Below are 24,297 nucleotides of genomic sequence, written 5' to 3'. Positions count from 1 at the left end.
CGGATGAGGAACCTGACGCCGAGAGGTTGGGCAATTTGCTCAAGGTCACACAGCGAGGATTTAAAGCCACAATCTGTGTAAATCCTAAATACCGTGTTCTTTGTGTTCATTATTTTGCTTGATACAGAGGTGGCCACAGGGCTGGAGTTGACAGCTGGAAGGGGAAGAACATGAAAGGGGCATAGATGTGGGAACACTTCTCACCTGAGGGAGGAGGGCAGGTTGGCTGGGCAGGAGCCACGGGGCTCCAATCGACGCCTGGCCACAGTGTGCAATGGATCCGGGTGGGAGGACGCCGAGCGCCTGGAAGCCAAGCGGGGCGGGGCGGCTCTGGAGCGAGCGAGGGAGGGAGGATCAGGCTGCGGGCCGGGGCCTGACCCTTACAGCGGGAGAGAGGCCCCGCCCCTGCCCGCCCCCTCTGCCCAAAGCGGCCTCTCATTGGACAATCATGTTGTCCGTCCCGCCCCACCCCCGCCCTGCGAACCTCCAGCGCCGCGGAGCGCTGGGGCGGTGAGAGCAGCGCGGCGTAGAGTGCAGGCGGGCTTCGCCGAAAAGCCGGACTCGGCCGGCGCCGGGTTCTGGGATCGCTGCCTGCAGCCATGACCCTAGCAGTCCGTCCCTCTGCCCCGGCTCCGGGCGTCTGATATCCCTCACAGTCTCGTACAGCTGCTGGAGAGGCGGCCGCTGCCCGCTCGTCGCCCTTGGCGCCTTACTGGACTCCCTATCCGGAGCTGGGAGCAGCGCGGCCACCGGCGCCCCCGTGCAAACTGGGGGTGTCTGTTGGAGCAGACCCCGCCGCTGCTGCCCGCGGCTCTGGCCATGGCCTGGCGGGGCACAGGGCCGAGCGTCCCGGGGGCGCCTGGAGGCGTCAGGCTGGGGCTGCTGCTGCAGTCTCTCCTGCTCCTGTTCCTGCTCCAGCGGCCAGCACTGGGCTTCGGGGACGAGGAGGAGAGGCGCTGCGACCCCATCCGCATCGCCATGTGCCAGAACCTCGGCTACAACGTGACCAAGATGCCCAACCTGGTGGGACACGAGCTGCAGACGGACGCCGAGCTGCAGCTGACAACTTTCACGCCACTCATCCAGTACGGCTGCTCCAGCCAGCTGCAGGTGGGCGCCCCTACCCCCACCCCGGGAGGGACCTAGTAGATAGGGACTCCCAAACTCCTTCCTTGGAATCCTTGACAGATCGAGCTCCTTGTTCCCTTCCTCACTTGAGGGTACAACTTCTGGAAAAGTGATTTCCACTCCGCACCCCACCCCCCATTTTTCTGTCCCTCTTGGAGACTAGAAGCCAAAACGTTGTGTAAGTCATCTGGCCCGCGAAAGAACCCATTCTTACACCCCGCCCTTCCGTTTTTCTCCCCTGCCCATGTCTGGCCAAGCCCCTAACCCCAGAGGAGCTGAGGGTTATCTTTGCCAAGGATTCCGGCAGCCGCTGCTTGGTGGGCGAGTCCTGGCAGGGCAGCCAGTTGCACCTAAAACTTGGAAAGAGTGATAAGGAGACAGAACTTCGCCCTTCCAGGTCACTCATCGACCTCCTTTCTCCCTGTATTTTTAAGTGTAGGTTACCAAATAAAACATCGCTGCCCATTTTCTGCAGAATGCCCCCGTCATCACCCTGGACTCTTTAGAGGTCATACAGGAAAGAGTTGGCTCGAGTTATTTCTTGTCCTTAGGGTTGGAGGCAGGTTTAGTGTTTGGACAGACTGAAAAAGCTCCAGGAAGGTAGTGTGCATATCAGAAGAACTTTTTTTCTTCCCCCTACCCCTTTGGGGGGCGGCAGTTATTAAAATGTTAAAACTTACATATGTGTAATGATACAGAAATTTTTCCTACCCTATTAAGTGAAATTAATTTGCATATACAGTATAGTTATAATTTTGAATCTACAACCAACTTGATGAGGAGATGGATTGGAATGAAGTTTTAAAAACTTAACACTGGTCATGTTTTGGTTGGTGAGGCTGAGTGGCTTTGATAAAAGCTAGAAAAGAGGGTAACTGGTAAAAAATAGAGGTTAGAGTTGTCCAGACTGAAACCTCGAGAAATCTATAGTTCTGGCTGTAGGGAGATAAGAAACAGACTTACAGTTTACTTACCAGCTCGTGTTTTTACATAGGTCATTTTAAAAGCTGGATTGTGGTTTCGGGAAGATGGTTGGGATTAGACCTGTTGCTGGTGAAATATCCCTGTGGAAGTTTCAGGACTTCAAAACTAGGTTCTAAAAGCTTAAGAAATGATCCTCTCACTCTCAGTTTGGAAACAGCGCAAAGCTGACATCAGTGGCAGTTTTGCTGGAGAAACAGCTTTTACAGGGATATGTATTTTTAATTACATGTATCCTGAGGAAGCAGCCAAGCTGTTTTGAAAGACAAGACTGGATCCCTTTACATGCTGGAAAATAGTTACTTGTAACTCTAGACACCATAGACAACATCTGTAAGGAGCCAAGGAGACTGTTTATCAATGCTGGAGGAATTGAGGACAGCAACTGGACTCTGGCCTGCTGGTATTGCAGTTTCAGAGACTTAACATTTACATCTTCCTATTGTGCTTCATTATTATTCATTGAGGAAAGGGAGCCAAATGAATCCCTGGAGACCAGAGAACCCCCATCCCCCAACTCCTGTCTCCTCCTTGAGTCTAACAGAGTCTCAAGTTAGTACATTTTCTGTTTAAATGTGGGATTGACTTTTGAACATTAAAGTGGAAATGAGGGAAAAATAGAGTGGTAACAGTATCTATATTTCCTTACATTTATTTTTAAGATGACCAGAGAAAGGAGGATAAAAGGCAAGCACCTGTCACCTAAGTGACCAAGTCACTTTATCAGACTCTGTAGATCTTTCAGATGGTAGCTAGAAGGAGAGGGATATTGGAAGTCAGTTTTTAAAAGTTTATTTTCGTAAGGTTTATGTGAAAAGGTTATGTAATTCTTCATAAATTTCTTACTTATTCATTCATTTATGTTCCTCTGAAATGAATTATGAGATCCCAACTAAGAAAACTGTGTAAAAGTGATGGATTATGAGGCACCGGTGTTTCAGGTCAGAGTAAACAGACATATTCCCAGTAGGCTGGCTTAAAGGTAGATATTGCCTGGAAGCATTCACTCAGCTTTGTGCATTTGCTCAAAACCCCGCTCATTGTTTTCTTTGTTTGTGTCATTTCTTCCCAGTTCTTCCTTTGTTCGGTGTATGTGCCGATGTGCACAGAGAAGATTAACATCCCCATTGGCCCGTGCGGTGGCATGTGTCTTTCAGTCAAGAGGCGATGTGAACCAGTCCTGAAAGAATTTGGTTTTGCCTGGCCAGATAGCCTGAACTGCAGCAAGTTCCCACCCCAGAATGACCACAACCATATGTGCATGGAAGGACCAGGTGATGAAGAGGTGCCCTTGCCTCACAAAACCCCCATCCAGCCGGGAGAAGAGTGCCACTCCGTGGGAACCAATTCTGATCAGTATATCTGGGTAAAAAGGAGCCTGAACTGTGTTCTTAAGTGCGGCTACGATGCTGGCTTGCACAGCCGCTCTGCTAAGGAGTTCACGGACATTTGGATGGCGGTGTGGGCCAGCCTTTGCTTCATCTCCACCACCTTCACTGTGTTGACTTTCCTGATCGATTCGTCCAGGTTTTCTTACCCTGAGCGCCCCATCATATTCCTCAGTATGTGCTATAATATTTATAGCATTGCTTATATTGTTCGGCTGACTGTAGGCCGGGAAAGGATATCCTGTGATTTTGAAGAGGCGGCAGAACCTGTTCTCATCCAAGAAGGCCTTAAGAACACAGGATGTGCAATAATTTTCTTGCTGATGTACTTTTTTGGCATGGCCAGCTCCATTTGGTGGGTTATTCTGACACTCACTTGGTTTCTGGCAGCAGGGCTCAAGTGGGGCCATGAAGCCATTGAGATGCACAGTTCTTATTTTCACATCGCAGCCTGGGCTATCCCTGCCGTGAAAACCATCGTCATCTTGATTATGAGACTCGTGGATGCTGATGAACTGACCGGCCTATGTTATGTCGGGAACCAAAACCTCGATGCCCTCACCGGCTTTGTGGTGGCTCCTCTCTTTACGTATCTGGTGATCGGCACTCTGTTCATTGCTGCAGGTTTGGTGGCCTTATTCAAAATTCGGTCAAACCTTCAAAAAGATGGGACAAAGACAGACAAGTTGGAAAGGTTGATGGTCAAGATAGGGGTTTTCTCGGTACTGTACACAGTTCCTGCAACCTGTGTGATTGCCTGCTATTTCTACGAAATCTCTAACTGGGCACTCTTCCGGTATTCTGCAGATGACTCTAACATGGCCGTTGAAATGTTGAAAATTTTTATGTCTTTGCTTGTGGGCATCACTTCAGGCATGTGGATTTGGTCTGCCAAAACTCTTCATACGTGGCAGAAATGTTCTAACCGATTGGTGAATTCTGGGAAGGTAAAGAGAGAGAAGAGGGGAAATGGATGGATGAAGCCAGGGAAAGGCAATGAAACTGTGGTGTAAGGCTAGCCAGCTTCCCCACTGTCCTCATTCTGGAGGAAATTGCGCGGCGAATCTCAGTTTGAACAAACTAGGAACACTTTAGTACCCCCACTGTCAGCCCACCACCCCTCGCCCCACCCAGCATCATAAAAGCGATGATTTTGCTGCAGACTTTGGAACGATCCAAAATGGAAAAGCCAGTTAGAGGCTTTCAAAGCTGTGAAAAAATAAAAACGTTGATCTCTTTATCAGGTCGCAGCTCGGAGCGGGGAGGTACTGCTTAGATTCAGCGTGGTGCTCGTTGGCCCCTACTGGGTGGGATTTCAGCTGTCGGTGGATAACTTATGGGGAGAAAGATTAATCTTTTAAAACTCTTTTAAATCTTAAATAGTAACTAGGTCTTTCAGATAGCAGAGTGATCTATAAACACTGGAAACACTGGGGTGGGAGACGTGTTGCCGAGTTTGATAGTTTGGCTGGTCTAACATAAACATCTTCTGGCCTACGCTGTCTGCTGTTTAGAACTCTGGAGCGCACTCCCAAGAGGTGGTGTCAAAATCCTTCAGTGCCTTTGTCGTAAAACAGAATTGTTTGAACAAACAAAAGTACTGTACTAACACACGTGAGGTATCCAATGGATTGCTCTCTCTCTCTTGAATTTCAACATCCCTATTCTAGGCAGTCCCTGTTTTCTTCCCTTTACACTAATGACTCGAGAAGAATGATTTTTTTATAGGAATTTTTTGCACTGCAGCATGCCTAATGAGGGGGAAAGGAAAGGTGATTCACTTTCTGACAATCACTTAATTCAGAGGAAAATGAGATCTACTGAGCTGACTTCCCTTACCGACCCCAGAGACCTATTGCATTAAGTAATGTTAAGCAATTGGGACTTAAAATATTTTAGTTTGTGTGATTGCATCTAGGCAGACGCCAGTCTGGAAGAACTGAAATGTTAAATTTCTTGGCAACTTTGCATTCACACAGATTAACTGTGTAATTTGTGTGTGTCAATTACAATTAAAAGCACATTCTTGGACCATGACATAGTATACTCAATTGACTTTAAAACTGTGGTCAACTTGCATTCATAGTGTGATAGTGCCTTTCTCCCCTGTAGCATAAGAATGTTATCGGAGTTTCGTCTACTTACCACAATGGAGACTTATTCAACTTTGCAAAGGCAACTAAGGACAGCAGATCCAAATACTTGGTGCATAATTGTTCCTTAGTAATTGGCAAAGGCTCCTTATAAGATTTCATTAGAGGCAGTGTGGCCTGGAGTATTTATATGGTGCCTAATGAATCGCCAGAATGCCAGCCAGAAGCTGGATTGGTTAGCAGGGGATATGGTATAGACCGTATGGAATGAGCTGCAAGGTCTAACAGCATGGGTCTTAATTGCCTTTGCTGGGGTATCCAAAGCTTTTAAAATTTATGCTTTAAGTCCCTCACAAGGGGGTACCCTCTAGCAACCTATCAAAAGTTGCAGTTCTTTTAAAATTGTAACTGGCCTTTCTCTTAACCTGCCTTAGGCCTTTTAATCACCAGATCTCTGGGACAAGCTGTTGTACATGTCATAGGTTGCTCTCCTCGTATTTCAGACCTGTCTGCTTCAGCAACTATAGTTATTTATTGATTCATGCCTTGTCCTTTTAGGAAGAAAGTGCTTCATGTTTTGTCCATCATACTTCATGGAGAGACATTTCACAGGCTCCAAATCATCCCAAATAAGTGGTCAAATTCTAGGAATATAAACTTTTAAAAAGTGGGGTTTAGGGGGTTTTGTTTTGTTTTGGTGTTTTGGTTTCAGCTTTATGTCTATGACTTGACCTTCCCCCCCACCCCACACACACACCCTTTGTTTTTGCGAGTTACGTAGCTGCCTGAGATCAAGATGCACATAAGGCCCAACGTGTGTGTTCAGGAAGGAGCATCTTGGGGCTGGTGACATAGAGACCTCCATGGACCTGGGTGGCCCCTGATGATTTACCCAGTCTGAGTACCTAGGCTGGACTAGGGCATAAGGCTCTAGGAGCATGAGAACTGATCCCTGGGAGGGCCAGTTGAACTCCTGAATGAGCTGCCTATGAAATGTGAAGTGGACCCGCCCCAGGCTGCCTGCAGACAGTTCCCATAGCTGTCCAGGGCCCTGGAGTGTGCACCCAAGGGCAGATTCTGCCCTTACTCACGCTCTGCGCTGGTGTCTTGGGAGTTGTGCAGTGACTCCAGCCCAGGAAAGGGGTGGAGGGCCAGGCAGTAGCTGACTGCCTTTGCTGTGCAGGCTCTGTAATGCAATTGGTGGTGATGCTTCAGTGATTGTGGGACCAAGACAGCACCCTCCATAGGGCTGGGCAAGAAGTGGGTGCTGGACGTGTGTCATCAACAACCATGACAACAGCGAGCCCTCGGGTGACCCTGGCCACCTGCATTCTGAAGCTAGTGTACTGACAATTTTTTCTGTCCTGTCAGTCACTTGCCTTTTCAGGGAAGTTATGTCTGAGCAAGGGGTGCTGGCAGTTCAGACTGGTTTAGTAGTCTTAGCAATGTAATGGAGTTGTTAGGCCTTCCTTTTCATATTCCAGATGATGGAGAATGTTTCCAGTTTCCAGGAAGAGACCCTGGTGACTGCGGAGGCCCCACCAATGCCCTTCAAGTGACTTTGTCACTGCCTCACGTCTTTTTACTGTTTCCTTCTCACACATCTCTTCCTAGGTCTCTCTCCCTTTCCAGGATTCCTTCTAAATCAGTGACAGACAGCATCAGCTTTGCTTCATGACAATCTCCATATAAAACCCCTAGGACAATCAGAGTAAATCCCAAGGACTGAGCTCAGGCATCTACTGTGGCCTTGGGCACAGGAGGGTCAGGGCTTGGAGTGCTCCATGGGACTTATACACAGGTGTATTGGGGGGCAGCAGTGTGCTGAGGGGCAAGTTGGGCTTACTTGCCTTTCTCTAAGATCTAGAATGAGTATGTGTGACTGTAATTTTCAAGAAAAGTCCTCAAGCTTCCAGATAGTCTATTAAGCACAGCTCAGGGCACCTCTGCCTGACCTTGTCTTTGATAAAACTCCTTTGTCTTGCTTCGTAAAAGCCAAACCGTGGGGCAGAGGAACGCGGTGTAGGGTAGAAGTGGCCAGAACCGCCTGGTTGAACTGCTCAGCTGATCATATCTTTCTTCCTTTATGGTGACCCATTTCCTGGTTGCTGGGATGGCTCCTGAGCTGGCACAGCGCCCGGAGGCCTGACACCAGGGAAAGGTGACACTGTTTCCTGAGATGTTCCCTTGCTTTCTTCTCTCCATCACCCCCTCCCTTGTACTCCCTAAACCCAGAACCAGAGAAATACCCTCCTCAGATCCTGAACTGTCTGATCCTACCTGACATCTCTGGCCCTGTGCTCCCAGAATTAAGTGTCTTTGGTATTGAGTGCCGCAAAGTGGGGTCCTGGGACACCAAGATGGACTTGGCATCCTCAGTCCTGAGAGAGCAGGCACAATTGAGAGAGGTTTCACCAGGGTGCTGTGTCGGCTGCGGGGCCCATGGCAGCAATTAGGAAAGGAAACCAAGAGGGCACAGGCTTTGGCAGGAACTGCCTAATGTATAAATTCCAGCCTGTGACGGAGGGCATCGGAGAGCGTGGCTATTCCTGCCAGTCCTGATGAGTCCCCGGACAATGCTCTTTGTTCTCTATTGTATTTGACTTCAGGGTCCCTGTCTGGGTTTGCAGTAAGTCTGGCAAAGGACCCCCAGTTATCATTTTCCCTTCATGCCTAGGTCAAAGATCTTGAAACTCCTGGGGGAGCATTTTGCTCCTCCAAAGGGTCACATGCTGAAGCCCCAAGTAATAGATTTTGTCCCACTGGTGCCTGGATAGAGCTCTCTCTTACTGTCTTTTGCCAGGTCCCCCACCCCCACGCCAGCATGCCTCTTCACCTGATAAGCACATTTGCCCTGGTGGTAACTTGTTTTTCTTTCTCGTTGGTCTTACTTTCTCCTCTTTGCAGCAGCCAGTTCCTAGTATTCACCCAGGCAGTTGGTAGTCTTTGGAATTCCTTAGGAACCATATGCTCAGAGCCTTTGCACCTTCCTAATCTCCCAGAATGTTCATTTAATGGCCACTGTCATCCCAGAAGGCTTCTGCAAGGGGCTAAGGGCAGCTCCGCATCCCAAAAGTTGTGCACACTTCAAAATCCTGCAAGTTTAACAGGCTGAGACCTGGACTTGACTGTGGGCATGGGGAGAGGTAAGTTGCTTTCTAGAGCTTTCCCAGTGGCCATCCAGGTGGTTCTGAGTTTCTTCTACCTCACAGAGATGGTGTGAGGCTTTGGAAGGCCCGAAGATGAAGGCTACTTTTCTCTTCCTAAGAAAGATAAACTAAGTAACGATCCCAGTCTGCAGAAAGATCAAATACAGTTAAAGTTATATCGGGTCGCAGTCTGACTAGTTGCTCTCTGGCGTTTTCTTGGATCCTCATGCCTATCCACAGTTCCAGAAACATGGAGGCAACCTTTCAGATGCTTGATATAGAGGTACCAGGCAAACCCTGCTGTACACGCCCTGCATAAATTGCTGAATTTCAAAGGAAATAGACCCTCCTTTCAAGGATGTACAATAGTGTGTCTGCATTGATGTCTGTACTGTAAATTTCTAATTTATCACTGTATTAAAAAAAACAACTTGCTATTTAATTTTTGTATTAAAGGAAAATAAAATTTTGTTTATTAACTGGTGTGTGGTTTGGTATGTTTTTGAAGGTACGTGATAGTCCCTGGGAAGCATACATACTCAGCACTGAGAAAGGGATGGCTCAGTTTGTTTGGTAGATTGAAAAAATGCGCTTTTGGCTAGTGCTATTTTTTTCCTGTGGGATTTCTCCTGGGTCATCAAACCCCTACCATCCAAAGTCAATGCAAGCAAGTGGATCACATGATACTTTGGATGTAGCTAAAGTTCCCAAGCTGTTACCCCAATGACACCATCCCCCCCCCCATGGTATTTCTGAGAGTGGCCATATTTTCCTTTGAAGTTTAGTCTAGTGTCCTGAAAACAGATTTCTTCTTGCTGCTGGAGCTCCAAGCCGCTTACACAGTGGTTCTGTTTTGTATATATCTCATCATTCTGACAAAAAAAAAGTCATCTTGGGCTAATTTTCTAAGTTGGGTGGTCTCTGCCCCTATATTCAAAGAAGTCACTGGACAAAGCAGCTACGTTAGCATTGGAGGTGAGATGTGGTTCAGTGGTGGAGTGCTTGGCCAGCATGTGTGAGACTCTGGGTTTGATACCCAGCACTGCAAAATAAAACAAAAACCATCAGGACATTATCATCATCTCCACTAATATGGACCACACAGAGAACAGGAGAGCCACTGCCAATGCAGATTCTGCTGATGTCATGGTTGAGATGTCCCTCTTGATTTGTTTTAACTGCTTGCCACCTTTTAACTGCATTTGAATACCACCCTGCTTGGGGGTGAATAAAAAGCTCTGTTCAAGGATTTGCAATACTACTCTCCTTATCTGCAGATTTCTATTATAATTTTATCGCAAACCCAAATGAAGGGAGGCATGTAATTTAAATTCTCTTCCTTGTAAGTCAGGCTGTGTTTCTCATTTCATTACCTACTCATTAAGTAGTTATGAAGTTAAGGGAAAGTCAACACAATCTGGAATGAATTCATAATAATCCCTTGCACTTGTAGAAACACTTTCCAACAGAAAATACTGAATGTGATTTTGTTTTATTCTCAGGGTGTTTCTGAAGTAAGTAGGGCAAACATTGCTTGCAGAGAGAAGCCAAGACTTTCTGAGGGTGAGAGTAATCCAGTGGGACAGATGGAAAGCCAGATAGTATCATGTCAATCTTGGGATTTTGTCTTTTTTCTATATGAGATTTTGATCTCATTTAATATTAATATTTTGAGACGTTGTATTGTGTCCCCTCAAAATATGTGTCGAAGTCCTCCTAATCCTGGCTATCTATGAGTATCAACTTATTTGGAAAGGGGGTCTTGGTAGATGTAATTAAATTAAAATGAACTCAGATTACATTGGGGTCTACGTTAACCCTATAATTGTTATCCATCAAGTAGAGGTACACATAGACACACACAGACACAGAGGGAAATGTCACATGCTTAAGAGTTTGAAGTTCTGTAGTTATAGGCCAAGAAAGAAACATTGAAGTTTGCTAGAAGCCTCCTGAACAAGAAAGGGGAAGACATGAAGGATTCTTCTAGGAGCTTCACAGAAAGAATCATTATTGATTTCAGGTTTCTAGACTGCAGAGCTGTATGAGAATGAATTTCTGTTATTTTGACTTGCCAGTACGAGATCACTTGCTATGGGGACTCCTAGGGAACTGAAACAAAATCATCCTCAAAATCCATCCACTTCATCCATTCACAAGGTTCATTTGAGACTAAGTAAAGACTGACAGGCATCCCTCTAATGAGTCCTGCCCATGAGCTTACAGTTTTTAGGACTTATAAAACATAATCCTTACAGTACATAGTTTTATCCATAAACTGGACACCTCTAGAGTAAACTCCATGATCCCTGACACTCATTTGTTTTGAAATGAACTTGGCTGATTTCCCACCCACCTACCCCCAGTGGGAGATCAGTGTGTAGGGCCAAGACCCTAATTGGAATGTAGGCTAAGGATTTTCAGCATTTCTGTGCTGAGAACTGAGTTTTCCCTTTCCCATTTTAGCCTCCACATGCGATCATAATTTTAAAGTTGATCTGACTCTTGACCAAAGAGGTCAGCCTTGGCCTCTTGTTTTTGGAGGTTCTGTGTTTATTTTGGAGGCCCAGAAATAAACTGCACTGGGAGAGGGGCTCAGTCTTCTAAGTTCTCCTTCTCTGAGCAGCTCAGCCAGTAGGACTTGGAGGATCTACCCAGGGTTCTGTAACTGTGTTGGCCTTGCAGAGGTTTTGTCCAAACTGCTTCAAAATGGACCTTGCCATCACCTGAGGTTCCTAGAGACCCCTGGCCCCTTCCTCTTCAGACTCTTTCATTCTAAGATTATAAGATCCATGGCTCAATTGATCAGCAGCCTTTCATGGCAAAAGATTCTGACTTAAGTTCTCACGATGAGAAAAGATAAAATGGAATGAATTTCATTCCATTGCCCATGCGTTGCTTGATTTCCATCAGCCTCCCACCAGGATTTCTGTCACTACTGAGAGGGAAGCTTTCTTCCTCTGAGGACTATGAGTTTGAAAAAAAAAATAGAAAAGAAAAGGGACGAGCATGGGAAAAGATCAAAAATTCTGCTGCAGTACCTAAACTCTTCACATACACACATTGTGCATAAGACTCAAAAGAGGGCGAAGTTGTTGCACTTTACATAGATACTACAAAGAGACAGGGGCTAGGGCTTCTAGGAGGAAAGGAGGTAGCATGGGCTATGAGACATGGAAAGGAGAGTGGGATCAGAGCAGAGCCTTGGGAAGGAGGGTGTGCCCTCCTGGAAGCCACCCCTGCTGGCAACAGGCAGTCTCTCTGAGCCAGGTGTCACACCCAAGCCCCTTTTTCCCATAGGGATTCCTGCTAGATGGGCAGGGAGGAGGAACAGCAGAAAAGGCTGGGTTTGCCTCTGGTGTTTACTAATCCTGACAGATTAGGTTTCTTTTTCCAAAGGTTAGCTTTCTGGAGCCATTTCTGTTCCTGTCTCCAGAGGCTGTAGTTTCCTCAAACAACCAGTTTAAGGCAAGCCAAAGAACAGTGGAGTACTGTGTGAGACTTTGACTCCCTCACATCCAATCCTGTTTTCACCCAGGAACGTGCTTAATCTTGTGGCCAAGCTACCTTTCTAATGAGAGATTAAATGATTGGGTAGCCAAATTTCCTGAAAGGCCTGAGGATTGCATCATTCCATTTGCTGTGCAGTAAGTGGCCAGGGTATAAATCAGGTGATGGAGTGAAAATTCACAGAGAAAAACCAGACATGGTTTTGCCATTCCCCTCTCACCTCTCTACCTATGCATGTGTGCACGTATGTGAGGATGGGCGTGACGTATGTGAGGATGGGCGTGTTTTCCCCTTGTCTGGAGTGCCCGTTCTGTCTTTCTCAACTAGCTTCTGCATATTCTGTCTTCAGGACTGAACTGTTGTTTTCCCTCTCCTGGGAAGATGCCCTTGGTCTTCAGACCTGTCACTTCCCATTTTCTTTTCTTTTCCTTCCTTTCTTTCTTTCTTTCTTTCTTTCTTCCTTCCTTCCTTCCTTCCTTCCTTCCTTCCTTCCTTCCTTCCTTTCTTTCTTTCTTGTTTTTTTGAGACAAGGTTTCTCTGTGTAGCTTTTTGTGCCTTTCCTGGAACTCACTGTGTCGCCCAGGCTGGCCTCAAACTCACAAAGATCCACCTGGCTGTGCCTCCCGAGTGCTGGGATTAAAGGTGTGGGCCACCACCGCCCAGCCCCATTTTCTTTTCCTTCTCACTATTGCCAGCCTTGGTCTTTGTTTTGAACTCTGGGACCCTTCCTGTGCCATCTGAAATGGTGTGCACCTGCATCCATTTGCTCCCTAGATGAAGTGCCCTGGGAACTCCGGGCAGCCCCCGTGGTTTCTCTACATGCTTCTGCATCCTAGTGTTGCAGCTGGCATTCGGCACAGGTTTCAAGTGTATCTGGTGAGGAAGAAAGAGGAAACATGGGAATGGAATTAGAAAAGGGGGGAAGGAGCAGGTGGGAAAGGCAGGGGCTTGACCAAGTGATGTGAGACTAACAGAAGGAATCCAAAGGTAACTAAAGCCATCACACGGCAGGATTTATGAAGTGCTAGGATGCTGGCCTCAGAGGACATTCCAAGCCTCAAAAATGGGTTACAGAATAAAGGCCTGCCATCCGGTGTTACCTATTCTACGTTTCTGTTCCTTGCCTTTTCTTCTTCACTCTTTTGCAGAGTGTCTCCTGAATATTCAACACTGGAGTAGGCCAGGAAAAGAGAGAGGAGGTGATACAAAACAAAACAACAAAACAGAAAACCAAGCAAGAACAAAGTCCAGCTTTGAGTCCCCAAATTCGATCAAAGAACAGAAAAGGAACTTAGGTCATATTAACAAGATTTAAACCTGGAAAATCCACTGCTTTGGAAATGCTGGCTGAACAGCAGACTGAGGGTCCATTGTGGGCCAGCCACTGTCCTGGAAAGTTACTGTGAGAAACATCTCGTTCCCTTGACCCCTCTCTCAAATTGATGCAACTAGTTTGTCATACCTATGATATCATTTCTTCCTGACCTAAGTAAGCCTCAAGGCTTTGCTGGTTGTAGCTTGGATAGAATGGCTTCCAAATACCCCTGAATATTAACCCTCTCTCAGCTGCTTTTATCTCACCATTCAAGTTTTTCTCACACAAATTTGAAGAGGAAAGGGAAAAAGAAGGATGAGGTGTAACAGAGACCACACCTCTTAGAAGGTTGGTTCTTTTCCTCCTAGTGGCCCTCTATATTCAATATGTAAAGTATAAAAGCTAAAAGCTACCCCTGATTTGTCCATTTGGACATCTTTTCTAAGTAACATGTCGATTTATAACATTTGTGCCCAGGAGGACATTTCTATAGGTGAGTCTGCTTTAGGTCTTTGGAAGCTGCTTCTGTCAATACTGTCACAGCATAATTCTGGAACCCCAGATAGATCGTTCTAGACATGGTAAAGGAAGTACATGCCCATCTGTCCTTCTCTACCTAAGTGAAAAGGATAAACGTGTGAATAAACTTGACCCTGTGCTGCCTGGAGGTAGGCACAGGGCACCAAGTCATTTCAGCATATTTGAAGCCTGTGAGTCTTGGAGTGGGAGGGAACTGGAGCCGAGGCCAAGTTGTAAAAGGCCCTGGAGGTCGTCATAGTCTCTCCTGGCTTAGAACAGGGGAGTCAGTTGGAAAGCAAGGCAGGCCCATTTCTATGTTGGTGGCCTTCTGGGCTTTTTTTTCTCTTGCTGCCGTGTGGAGTGTGGGCTGGAGAGCAGGCAAGGGCGAGTGTGGATGAGGACCTGTGAAGGCAGAAAGGAAGGTGCTGAGGGGTGCAAGGGGTCCTGGGCAGCAATTTCCACACAAAACACAACTGTGTCCTTTGAAACCATGTTCGATGAACTAGACCTTTATTTCTAAAAGGTCCCCCCGTGTCTCAAATGCTAGGAGTTGTTAGCTTTGTTCATCTGATACAGTGGACTCAAGTGAACAGCTACAGATTAATAACCTGCAGAGTCGCAGGGGTTGCAGAACTGACTGGGAGGTCCTGGGGAGTGGGTTTGTCTGCGCGGAGCGGTGAGACACTCCTGTACAGCCGAGGGTCTGTGGCACAGTGTGTGTGTCAGTGGAAGGCGCAGATCTCTTATGGTAGAGGATAATGTTTAGTCTTTTATGGAGTGTGCAGGGACCCGCCAGCAACGCAGGACTGGGGAGTTTCCTGCCAAACTTATTTCCTGGAATAGTTGACACAATTTCCTATTAAAGCGTTAATTTAATAGAGCCTTAATCCCAGTCATCTCCTCTCTAGATTTTCTTGCTTTAACAGTTTCTTTGCCAGCCAAAGCTGCAGTGCCTGACAGAGCCTCCGAAAAAGATATCACGGGCACACACCTTTTTCCTAGCTCTCTTCCTTTTCAATCCAAAGTCCTGGATAACATTTTCCATAAATGAATGAGAAACCCACTTCCTAGGTATCTTTGTTTTTGTAAACCCCCCTGCCTCCCAATAGCAGATCTTCCTTTTGGATTTACATCAGCATTTAGCTAACTTCCTGAACATTTCACTCATTTCCTGAGCCTATTCCAAGGAAGGGAAAACATCCTCCTTCAGAAATAAATGCAAATAATCGCAGAGATTATTTCTATTGAATAAATCGTGTTAATGCAGTGGAATTTCCTGGAAGACGTAAATTTACCATGAATATTTCAACAAAATCTATTTTGCCATGGCCTAGGAGTTTCCCATTGTATCTGTGGGTAATCTGAGGAATTATAACCATTTTGTCAGTTAAGTAAGTTTCTGAAGAGATAGGTTACACACAGTTGCAATTCTTCCCCTTGATGATTTTTTTTTTTAACTGAGAAATCTGAACACTAGGAAAATTGTTATCTTTAGGTCAGAAGTGCTTCTGGTTTTGTTTTTTGAAGTTTTTTTTTTTTTTTTAAATAGGAGTCTTCTGACACCTACTGGTTAAGAGAGGTAGAACAATTTCAGGGCAGACTGATTTAAACCCTGCATCCCAGAAACAAGCAATTTCGTTTGTTTGTTTGTTTGTTTATGCCTTTTTTGGAAGTAAACACATTCCTTGAAAGCACATCTAAGTATCTGAAAACCCAAGAATGCTGAGGCAGGGTGACAGCTAACTTTTCCCCTATGCATTTCCCATCATTCTCTTTCCTCTTGATTGACACTTCCTCCCCAGAGCCAGACTGCCTTCTCAGAGTTAAACTGGCTGCCTTTTAAGAGTGGATGAAAAATGTGCTCTTAGAAGGAGATGCAGGGAGGGAGCAATTTGAGAAGGCCTCTTCCTATTCAGCGGTCTGTTAGTAGAGAGGAGCAATCAATTTCTACTGGTGCCATCTCATGGACATCTTCAAGAGGAATTTTAGGTCTGCTCATCAGCTGCCATTTTGAACTGCTTTACCTGGGAAGTGTCTGGTTTTCTGAGGAAAAGGGTGAGAAGTATCTCAAAGATGATGTCCTTCGTTTACTTCCCGTCTGACCCAGACCTGATAGAAGGCTATCCAAGACAGGTGGATATCTGACCTCCTTGTGCCATGCACACAAATGGATCTAGTAGTGCATCACAAGAGGTAACATTCTTCCTAAGGTCCAGCCCCTTGGTATGATGTCTAAAGTCTGAAGTCTGACTGTTCTTCTATTCCAACACTTTCCCATGCCCTCTTCTTGTGATCCAAGCAGCTTCGACTGCTCCCAGTTCTGTACTGCCCCCGTAACACACACACACACACACACACACACACACACACACACACACACACGCTTTGACTCTGCTCTTCCACTGTACATGCTGATCCCCCTCATTCAGAAGACACCATCCTGTGACATCTATTCAATTCATTCTTCAGTTTTCTGTGTTCTGTCCTAGGAAACTTTCATGGTCTGACCCAGAATAGCTGATGACACCCTCCTGTGCATTGCCTCCCAGCATCCGTAATTGCTTGTCATATTACATTATACTGTTTCTATGTGTTTGCCTCCTAGACATCTGTATGTCTCGTGGACAAGAACCACTTATCAGCTGACACATTGGCTTGTCTAAAAGCTCCACAAATGTTCACTGATATCTAAGCAGCAGCTGTTTGTGGTGGTAGATTGTTCCACTTGGCTACAGTGTTTTAGTAGAAGAAAATTATTGGGGGACAACTACTTCAATGAGAGAGCTGGAAGTCAGGTGTCTAGGTCTTCCAAAGCATTTGTAACAATAATTGCTATAAATGCTCAGCCTTTACCCATTGAGGACTAAGCCTAAATTTCTATCTAGTTTTAATATGGCCACATTCTATAGTTAGGGATCCCACCAGCTAAGAGTTTACTAATATCTGGAGTCATTCCAAGAATTCTTGAATTGTTTACAAATCTGTTTCCCATACACATGTGCCTTTATCTCTGGTAAGGTGTCTATCTATTTCATAGACGATGCTGTGGTGTTGAAAGACTAAATACCAGTGATTAAAAATCTGAAATAGTAAGGGAATGGGATGGTCGAGCTGGAACAGGGATGGAGTGGGAAAGCAATGAGAGAGATACTATGATGGAGGGAGATATCATGGGGATAGAGAGAAACCTGGTGCTAGGGAAGTTAGGGTGCCAGGAATCCCCAAGGATTACTCCAACTTGGACTACTAGAAATAATGGAGAGGGTGCCTGAACTGAACTGACTTGCCCCAGTGATCAGATTGGTGAATACCCTAACTGTCATCACAGAAATTTTCTCCAATGACTGATGGAGGCAGATGCAGAGACCCACAGCCAAACACCAGGCAGAGCTCCAGGAGTCCAGTAGGAGAGAGAAAGAGAGGAGGGATTCTATGAGCAAGTGCATCAGGATCATGATGGGGAAACATGCAGAGATGACCAAACCAAACTAGTAGGAACTAACTCATGAAAGTTGGATCAATGGCTGTGGAGACGGCATGGGACTGGATTAGTCCCTCTTCATGGCAAGACAGTTGTGTAGCTTGATCTGCTTTGGGGGGAGTCCCCTGGCAGTAGAATCAGAGCCCATCCCTGGTGTATGAGCGGGCTTTTTTGAGCCCACTACCCATGAAGGGACACCTCCTGCAGCCCTGAGGCAGGGGGAAGGGCTTGGACTTGCCTCTACTGGATGTGCCTTCCCATGTTGCCTTCTTGTGGAGGTATGGGGGGTGGGTTGGAGGGCACGCTGGGGGGCAGGAGGAGGGAAGAGGGGGATCTTTGATTGATATGTAGAATGAATGAAAACAATTTCTTAATTAAAAAAAGACTCTGAAATAGGGGCTGGAGAGATGGCTCAGTGGTTAAGAGCACTGGCTGCTCTGCCAGGGGACCCGAGTTCAGTTTCCAGCACCCACATGGCAGCTCAGAACTGTCTGTAACTCCAGATGCATGGAATCTGTCATCCTCCCAGACATACATGCAGGCAAAACACCAGTGTGCATAAAATAAAATAAAAGAATCTGAAATAGACACCTACATTTGATCTTTGCTGGGTCTATGGAAGTTATCCTCCTTTTTCATGCTTCAGCAGAGAGGTTCAAAGTCTAGCAAATTTCCTTCCATTGCCCTTTGTTGGGGCATACCTTCAGGTCCCAGTCTTTGATTTCAAAAGATTTTCATTTTAAGAGGATTTTGGCCATGATGTAGTTGTACTGCATTTACTAATCTTCAGGTTCTCAGAAAGATAACAGTATGGTTTGAACTTTTTTTTAACCTTGACTTTTATTTTATGTGTATGAGTGTTTTGCCTGCATGTATGTGTGTATGTGTATCAGGTGTATGTAGTGCCCCCAGAGGCCAGAAGAGGGTGTCAGATCCCCTGGAACTGCAGTTAAGGATAGTTGTGAGCCCCCATGCTGGTACTGAGAACCCAACCTGGGTCCTCTGGAAGAGCAGTCAATGTGCTCTTAACCACTTAGCCATCTGTCTAACCTATGATGTGAACTCTTACCAGCTCAAGATTTTTCCAGATGTCCCTTCACTGGAAATATTACTGTTCCTTAATAAAACAATGGGGGTAGACTGCAAAAGTCACATACAGAGCACACAAGTTCCACTCAGGTGATGCACACCAAGTTCTCCGTAACATCAGAAACACTGCATGCAAAATTGATCATTGAAAATCCTGCCACTGTAGTCTCGGCCTGCACACTGCTTTGATGGGTCTCTTCTCCAGCAGTAGGTACCACAGGCAAAGCCACTGAGGCTGGTAGATCTGGCTTCAGGGGTGAATGACCCAGACAGTCATTCAGGGCTTCACTTATTGGGTCATCTTGCCAGCCCAGAGTTTCGTATTTTTATTTTATACCTGTTCCTGCAAATTATGTTGCTTATCACTATTGGCTTCATATATGTGAAGCAGCACAATGTAGTAGAATAAGCATGAGCTTAGACATTAACAAGTGGGGGTTCAAATACTGGTTCTACAACTTCACAGCTGTGTGAACTTGGATAGTTTAAACTCTCTAAGCCTTACTGTTCCTATATTGGATGTAGTTATCTGGTTATTATGTTATCTAACTTCCATCATTGCCATGGCAACTAAACAGTATTTGACACAGTAACTGCTAATGGCTGAGAATGACAAAAGTGACTTGCAAACAAGTAATCAAGAAGAAACCAAACACATTAGTACAAACAGCAAATCAAACGAAAAAGTCAGATATGTAGCATGAATCTTAACAGGTCTTATTAATAAAATCAAACCCAGGGCCAAGTATTGGGGTGAATGCTGGAAGATCAGAGAAGCAGAACAAGCCACAGCCACCTCACCTTGCTAATTCCTCAGCTGATCCTGTTTCCTCAGATGGGAAGCCTCTCAGCTGAACTGTGCCGCTCAAAAACCTAAAAGCTTAACCAGCTCTAGTTCCTGGTCCTCACGCCTTATATACCTTTCTGCCATCACTTCCTGGGATTAAAGGCTCACTTCCTGGGATTAAAGGCGTGAGTCACTATGCCTGGCTGTTTCCAGTGTGGCTTTAAATTCACAGAGCTCCGGATGGATCTCTGCTTCCCAAGTGATAGGATTAAAGGTGTGTGGGCCACCTTTTTCTGGCCTCTATGTCTATCTAGTGGCTGTTCTGTTCTCTGACCCCAGATAAGTTTATTAGGGTGCACAATATTTTGGGGAACACAATATCACCACACAGATATATCAGCTCTTAAGGCTAGTAAGACTCCTAAAAACAAGCTCCTAGCCAGAGTGGTCTAGGCTTTACAGAGTGTCTTCACTATTACTAGCTAACAACTGGGACAATCTGAGTTTGACCCCTGGGACCCACCTGGCAGAAGGAGAAAACTGACTCCCAAAAGTTGTAGTTGTCTGACCTCCACGTGTGCTCTCTGGCGTGCAGTACACACATGTGCATGCACACCTACTCCCCCACACACAATAAATAAATGAAATAAAAATTGTAGATGCTATTATTTTCCCCTGTAATATACCCTTTCTTCTATTTCACTTTGAAAGCCCCTGAGGTCAGACACTGTATCTATTGTAAGATCTGTCACAAAGTAGTTGGGTTTTGTTTTGTTTTTGTTAGTTCATTTTTGATAGGGTCTCATGATGTAGCCCAGGCTAGCTCGAATAAACTAGGGCCAGGGAGACGGCTTGAGGGGTAAAGTGCTTACAATAGAAGCATGAGGACTTGAATTCAGATCCCCAGCACCCATGCCAGTCCCCCATGGGGGTAGGGATGGGTACGTGCCTGTAACCCTGGCAGGGAGAGGCAGAGGCTGCAGAGCCTTGGGATTTACTGGTGAGACTGTTCATCAGAAAAGGTGAACTACAGGTTCACGGGGAGACCTGGTCTCAAAAAGTAAGGTGGAGGAAGAGAGCTAGGCTGAGCTCTGGCTTCTAAGCACACATGTGTGGCTGAGCTCACCACCACCACCATCATGTTGCAGAAATAAACCGGCTTACTAATTTATGGTTAAGGAAGCTGAAACCTAGAGAACTGACATGACTTGATCGAGCTTACAGAGCTTGTCCTCAGCAAAGGTAGTGCGGGATCCCTTCTGGGGTTCTTTTTTGTTTATATTTTGAAAGGATTAATCATTGCTGAGGGCCCCATGTGGACCCATCCCTTGGAGCTACTGAGCACATCCATATTGCTTTCAGAATTGCAATGATGAGATTATCTGGGAAACTTTTGAGCCTTTTCTATATTTGCATATTTATTGGTTTTGAGGACAGAACCAGCAAGGAGGAAGGACCACTAAGCTGGGATCCATTTGTGGCTCTCAGAGAACTTCTGGAAAGAAGCAGTCCTTCAGCTCACCTTTGCTGAGCACACAGTCCCAGGACAGTTTAGGCTGTTGCTTCTCCGTGCTCCAGTCCTGAGATTATCTGCTGTGCCGCTTGCTTCTGTGCTGGATGTGATTGATTACCCAACACTATCTACGGGACCTGGGAGTGACCTTCGGCATGCATTTGTAAGGAACCAACTTGGAAAGAAAAACAAAAACTGCAAAGCACCCTCTAGCTGGCCTGAGATAAGGGGCCTCAGAGTCCTTTTTCATTACCCTGACAAAACAATCCAAACAATAAAAAATCCATAAGAAAATACCCTGCTTCCAAGACCTTAAAAGAGAGTTCTCATTTTAGGTCACAGAGTCACGTGATGTTAGCCCTATGTGAGACAGACAAATGTTTTTGTGAGTGAAGGAAAAAGTGAGGAAAGAAGGAAAGGAAAGACTAATAGAAAGGGAGAGGGGAGAAATGAAGGCTGAGGGGAATACAGAATAAAAATAATTAAAGGTTAAAAAAAACCCAAAGACACGCAAAGACTGTTGGAAACAAAATGTTGGGCTGATGTTTACCTGAATAGTCGCTGGAACTAAATTAAATCATCAGGATGAACAAACAATCCAGGCCACCACATTTAACTGGCACAGGCTTGTCCTCTGAACATGCAGAAAGGAACGGTGTTGGCTCTGGTGGTGATTTGCCATGGGAACATGGATGTGCTTTTTTAAGTCCCAGGCCTCAGTTTTCCCATCCAGAAGTGGGGGAAATGAGTGAAATGGGACATGTGAAAGTAATTTGAAAACTAGAGTGTAACATAAGCAAACAGTCCTGAATTTACACTCACGCTGGATCTACTCCACTTAAATCAGAACAGGCTTTGACGCACCTCCAACTCGCCTTTTCATGGGCTTCAGGGATTTTTTTTTTTTTTACCTTATGTTTTAAAAATAAATAAAAACATTTGTAATCCAGTGATCTGGTTACATCATTAGGGTCAGGTGGATTCATTCCAAACCAAGGGTGCAATGCTGAAATCCAAATCTAAAAGGCAGGAATGGCGTGTGGTTTGCTCGTCAGTGCCTAGCAAATTTATTGGAGTGGAAAGGGGCAACCCTGGACACAAATGAGACCTGGCTCCAATTCCAGTGCCCAGATCACGGAGTTCCATGCCACATGACCTAGGACGATTCCTCTAGCCTCACTAAGTCTCACCATTTTCTTTTCTTTTTTTTTTTCACTCCACCTTTAGACATACCTCCCTCCTGGTGCTGTTATCACGAGGGAGTTGGGTATTTCCTGGAGTCTGAGTGCCTCTACTTGCATATACAACACAGTAGCTGTAAAATGTGCAAACTTCAGCATCTCCCATCTCTCTCTCTCTCTCTTTTTATTCATTTTTACATACCAACCAAAGATCCCTCTCTCATCCCTCCTCCCACTCCTCCCCCGCCTTACCCTCCCATCCCCTCCTCCAACAGGGTAAGTTCTCCCATGGGGGAACAGCTAAGCCTGATACATACAGCTGAGGCAGGACTAAGCCCCTCCCCGACATCCCCCTTCTCTTACCTTGAGCACATGCCACCTTCTCTCACTCAGGGGTCTTGCCATTGTCACTCACATCTTGTCTTGGGTCTGAGTGTCTGAGACGCTGTTTGAAGGCAGTGCTTGGAAGGCCTGAGACGGGAAAGGAAATGTTGGATGACTGTATAGCATCTTGAGTCTCGGCAATGAAAACAGACTCTAGGTAGCTTAAGTAGAAGGGAAGAGTTTTGCCCAATAGGGAGATTAAGCTTAGAAAGTAGGGGAACGTTCAGGGCCCAGTCAAATGAACCGCAGCAATAATGACACGACAGGAGCAGTTTGGTCAACATGCATGCCCTGCTGCTTTGGAGAAGGTAACTGGTTGAAAGTCACTTTCACCTCCTGTTGCTCTTCTAAGAGTCACAAGTCATGTTTACTCTGGATATCCTGCCTCATAGGAAGAGATGCCGTAGTAGAACCTAACCCATAGGAAGTAAGACGTTAGGTGACCGACATGAGAGAACAGAAGCAGAACCCTCATCTACTGCAGCTGACAGGACCTTTAAGGATTGTGAGTCTAAGACCCTGCCCTGTGAAAGGATGTCTTTCATTCAGGGATTCAAAGTCCAAGTATACAGTCAGGGTATTTAGCAGGACTAGGGAGACTCTAGCTCTGTCTGCCCATTTCAAGTCGTTTAGAGGGAAACAATAAATATAAAATTATTAACATTGGGAGGAAATGCATTGAAAAATGTTGAACTCGGGGACTGGTTGGTGACCAGCCATTCAGATAGCTTCTGACTGATTTCCACTTAAGTCTTTTCTCCAAGCCTGTCTCACTGAGGCACATGATTGCAAGCAGCCCACATGTATTTTCTATCTACTCTCCACTCCCAGCAAACTCATTGAACCCTGGGTGGCCTGTGTCACTAATCATTATAGTCCCTGCCTTGGGAACTGACAGTCTGCTTCCTTTTTGCTGAACCCTTCAGGCTCTAATTATTCTAAATAAATAAATAAATAAACTCAGGACCTAAGCCCAACAACTGAAGGCTCTTTTTTTTGGGGGGGGTGGGGGGTGGGAAAGTCCAATTTTCAGTAGAAAACTGCCCTCCACCTCTAACAAAAATAGCTCCTGCCCCACTCTCCTTTGCCCCAAGGTCAAGTAGTCTGATGCATCTCAGCAACAGTTGCATCCATTTCCTGCCATGCCCTGACAAATCAACAAGATCATGACAAATCACCCCAAGATTTCACAACAGACAAGCAGGACTGTTTCAGGGGAAATGTTGAAGGTCAACATCACCACTAGAGTTTGAAATAGGTTAGGTCAAGCCAAGTCCATGCTTTCTGCATTGAGCTTCACAGTTTACATAAAGCCATGTGGCTTGTAATCAACTATATATAAATTGCTAACTTGTATGCATTATTTTATCCTCATGATAGGCAGCTGGGCCGCCTTCCTGTTTCCCTGAATTATTGAAATCACTTCCTGCCTTTCTTAATATCTATTCTTCTTTTTTAATTGACAGACAGACAATAAAAGGTCTAAGCCCCGTTATTCACTGTGACAATTGCACATTATGTATAACTGCCAAATGCAAGACATAAAACATTTCTATCACCCTAGAACATTCCTTAACTTTTCTTTCTAGCCAATGTTTCCCTCTGACTTCTACGACTATAGACAATTTTTGTGTAGGGACTTCACTCATATCAATGAAATTATGTTGTATATAGAGATCTGTGTCTAATGTTGGTATAATTTTTTGGATTTAAGAATCATTTATTCTGCATCTGAGTAGTGGGTAGTATCTCAGGTCATAAATGCACAACTATTGCTTA

The 24,297-nt window shown here is 45.5% G+C and overlaps 1 protein-coding gene across 1 annotated transcript; it reads left to right on the top strand.

Annotated features, from left to right (window-relative positions):
- Window positions 1-492: 492 nt before the first annotated feature.
- On the top strand, window positions 493-9,218 carry Fzd4 (frizzled class receptor 4). The gene is made up of 2 exons (XM_028894967.2): window positions 493-1,110; window positions 3,182-9,218. The coding sequence occupies exons 1-2, from the start codon at window positions 820-822 to the stop codon at window positions 4,508-4,510; spliced, it is 1,620 nt and encodes a 539-aa protein (XP_028750800.1). The 5' UTR covers window positions 493-819; the 3' UTR covers window positions 4,511-9,218.
- The last annotated feature ends 15,079 nt before the right edge of the window (window positions 9,219-24,297 follow it).

Source organism: Peromyscus leucopus, chromosome 1 (genome assembly GCF_004664715.2).
Source record: "Peromyscus leucopus breed LL Stock chromosome 1, UCI_PerLeu_2.1, whole genome shotgun sequence".
NCBI lineage: Eukaryota > Metazoa > Chordata > Mammalia > Rodentia > Cricetidae > Peromyscus > Peromyscus leucopus.
Note: the sequence above shows the minus strand (reverse complement) of the source record. Positions and strands in the feature narration are given on the sequence as shown.

Coding starts and splice junctions, on each gene's coding strand:
- Fzd4 (XM_028894967.2), top strand. CDS start 820: ATGGCCTGGCGGGGCACAGGGCCGAGCGTCCCGGGGGCGCCTGGAGGC. Junction 1,111..3,181: donor GCTGCTCCAGCCAGCTGCAG/GTGGGCGCCCCT, acceptor ATTTCTTCCCAG/TTCTTCCTTTGTTCGGTGTA.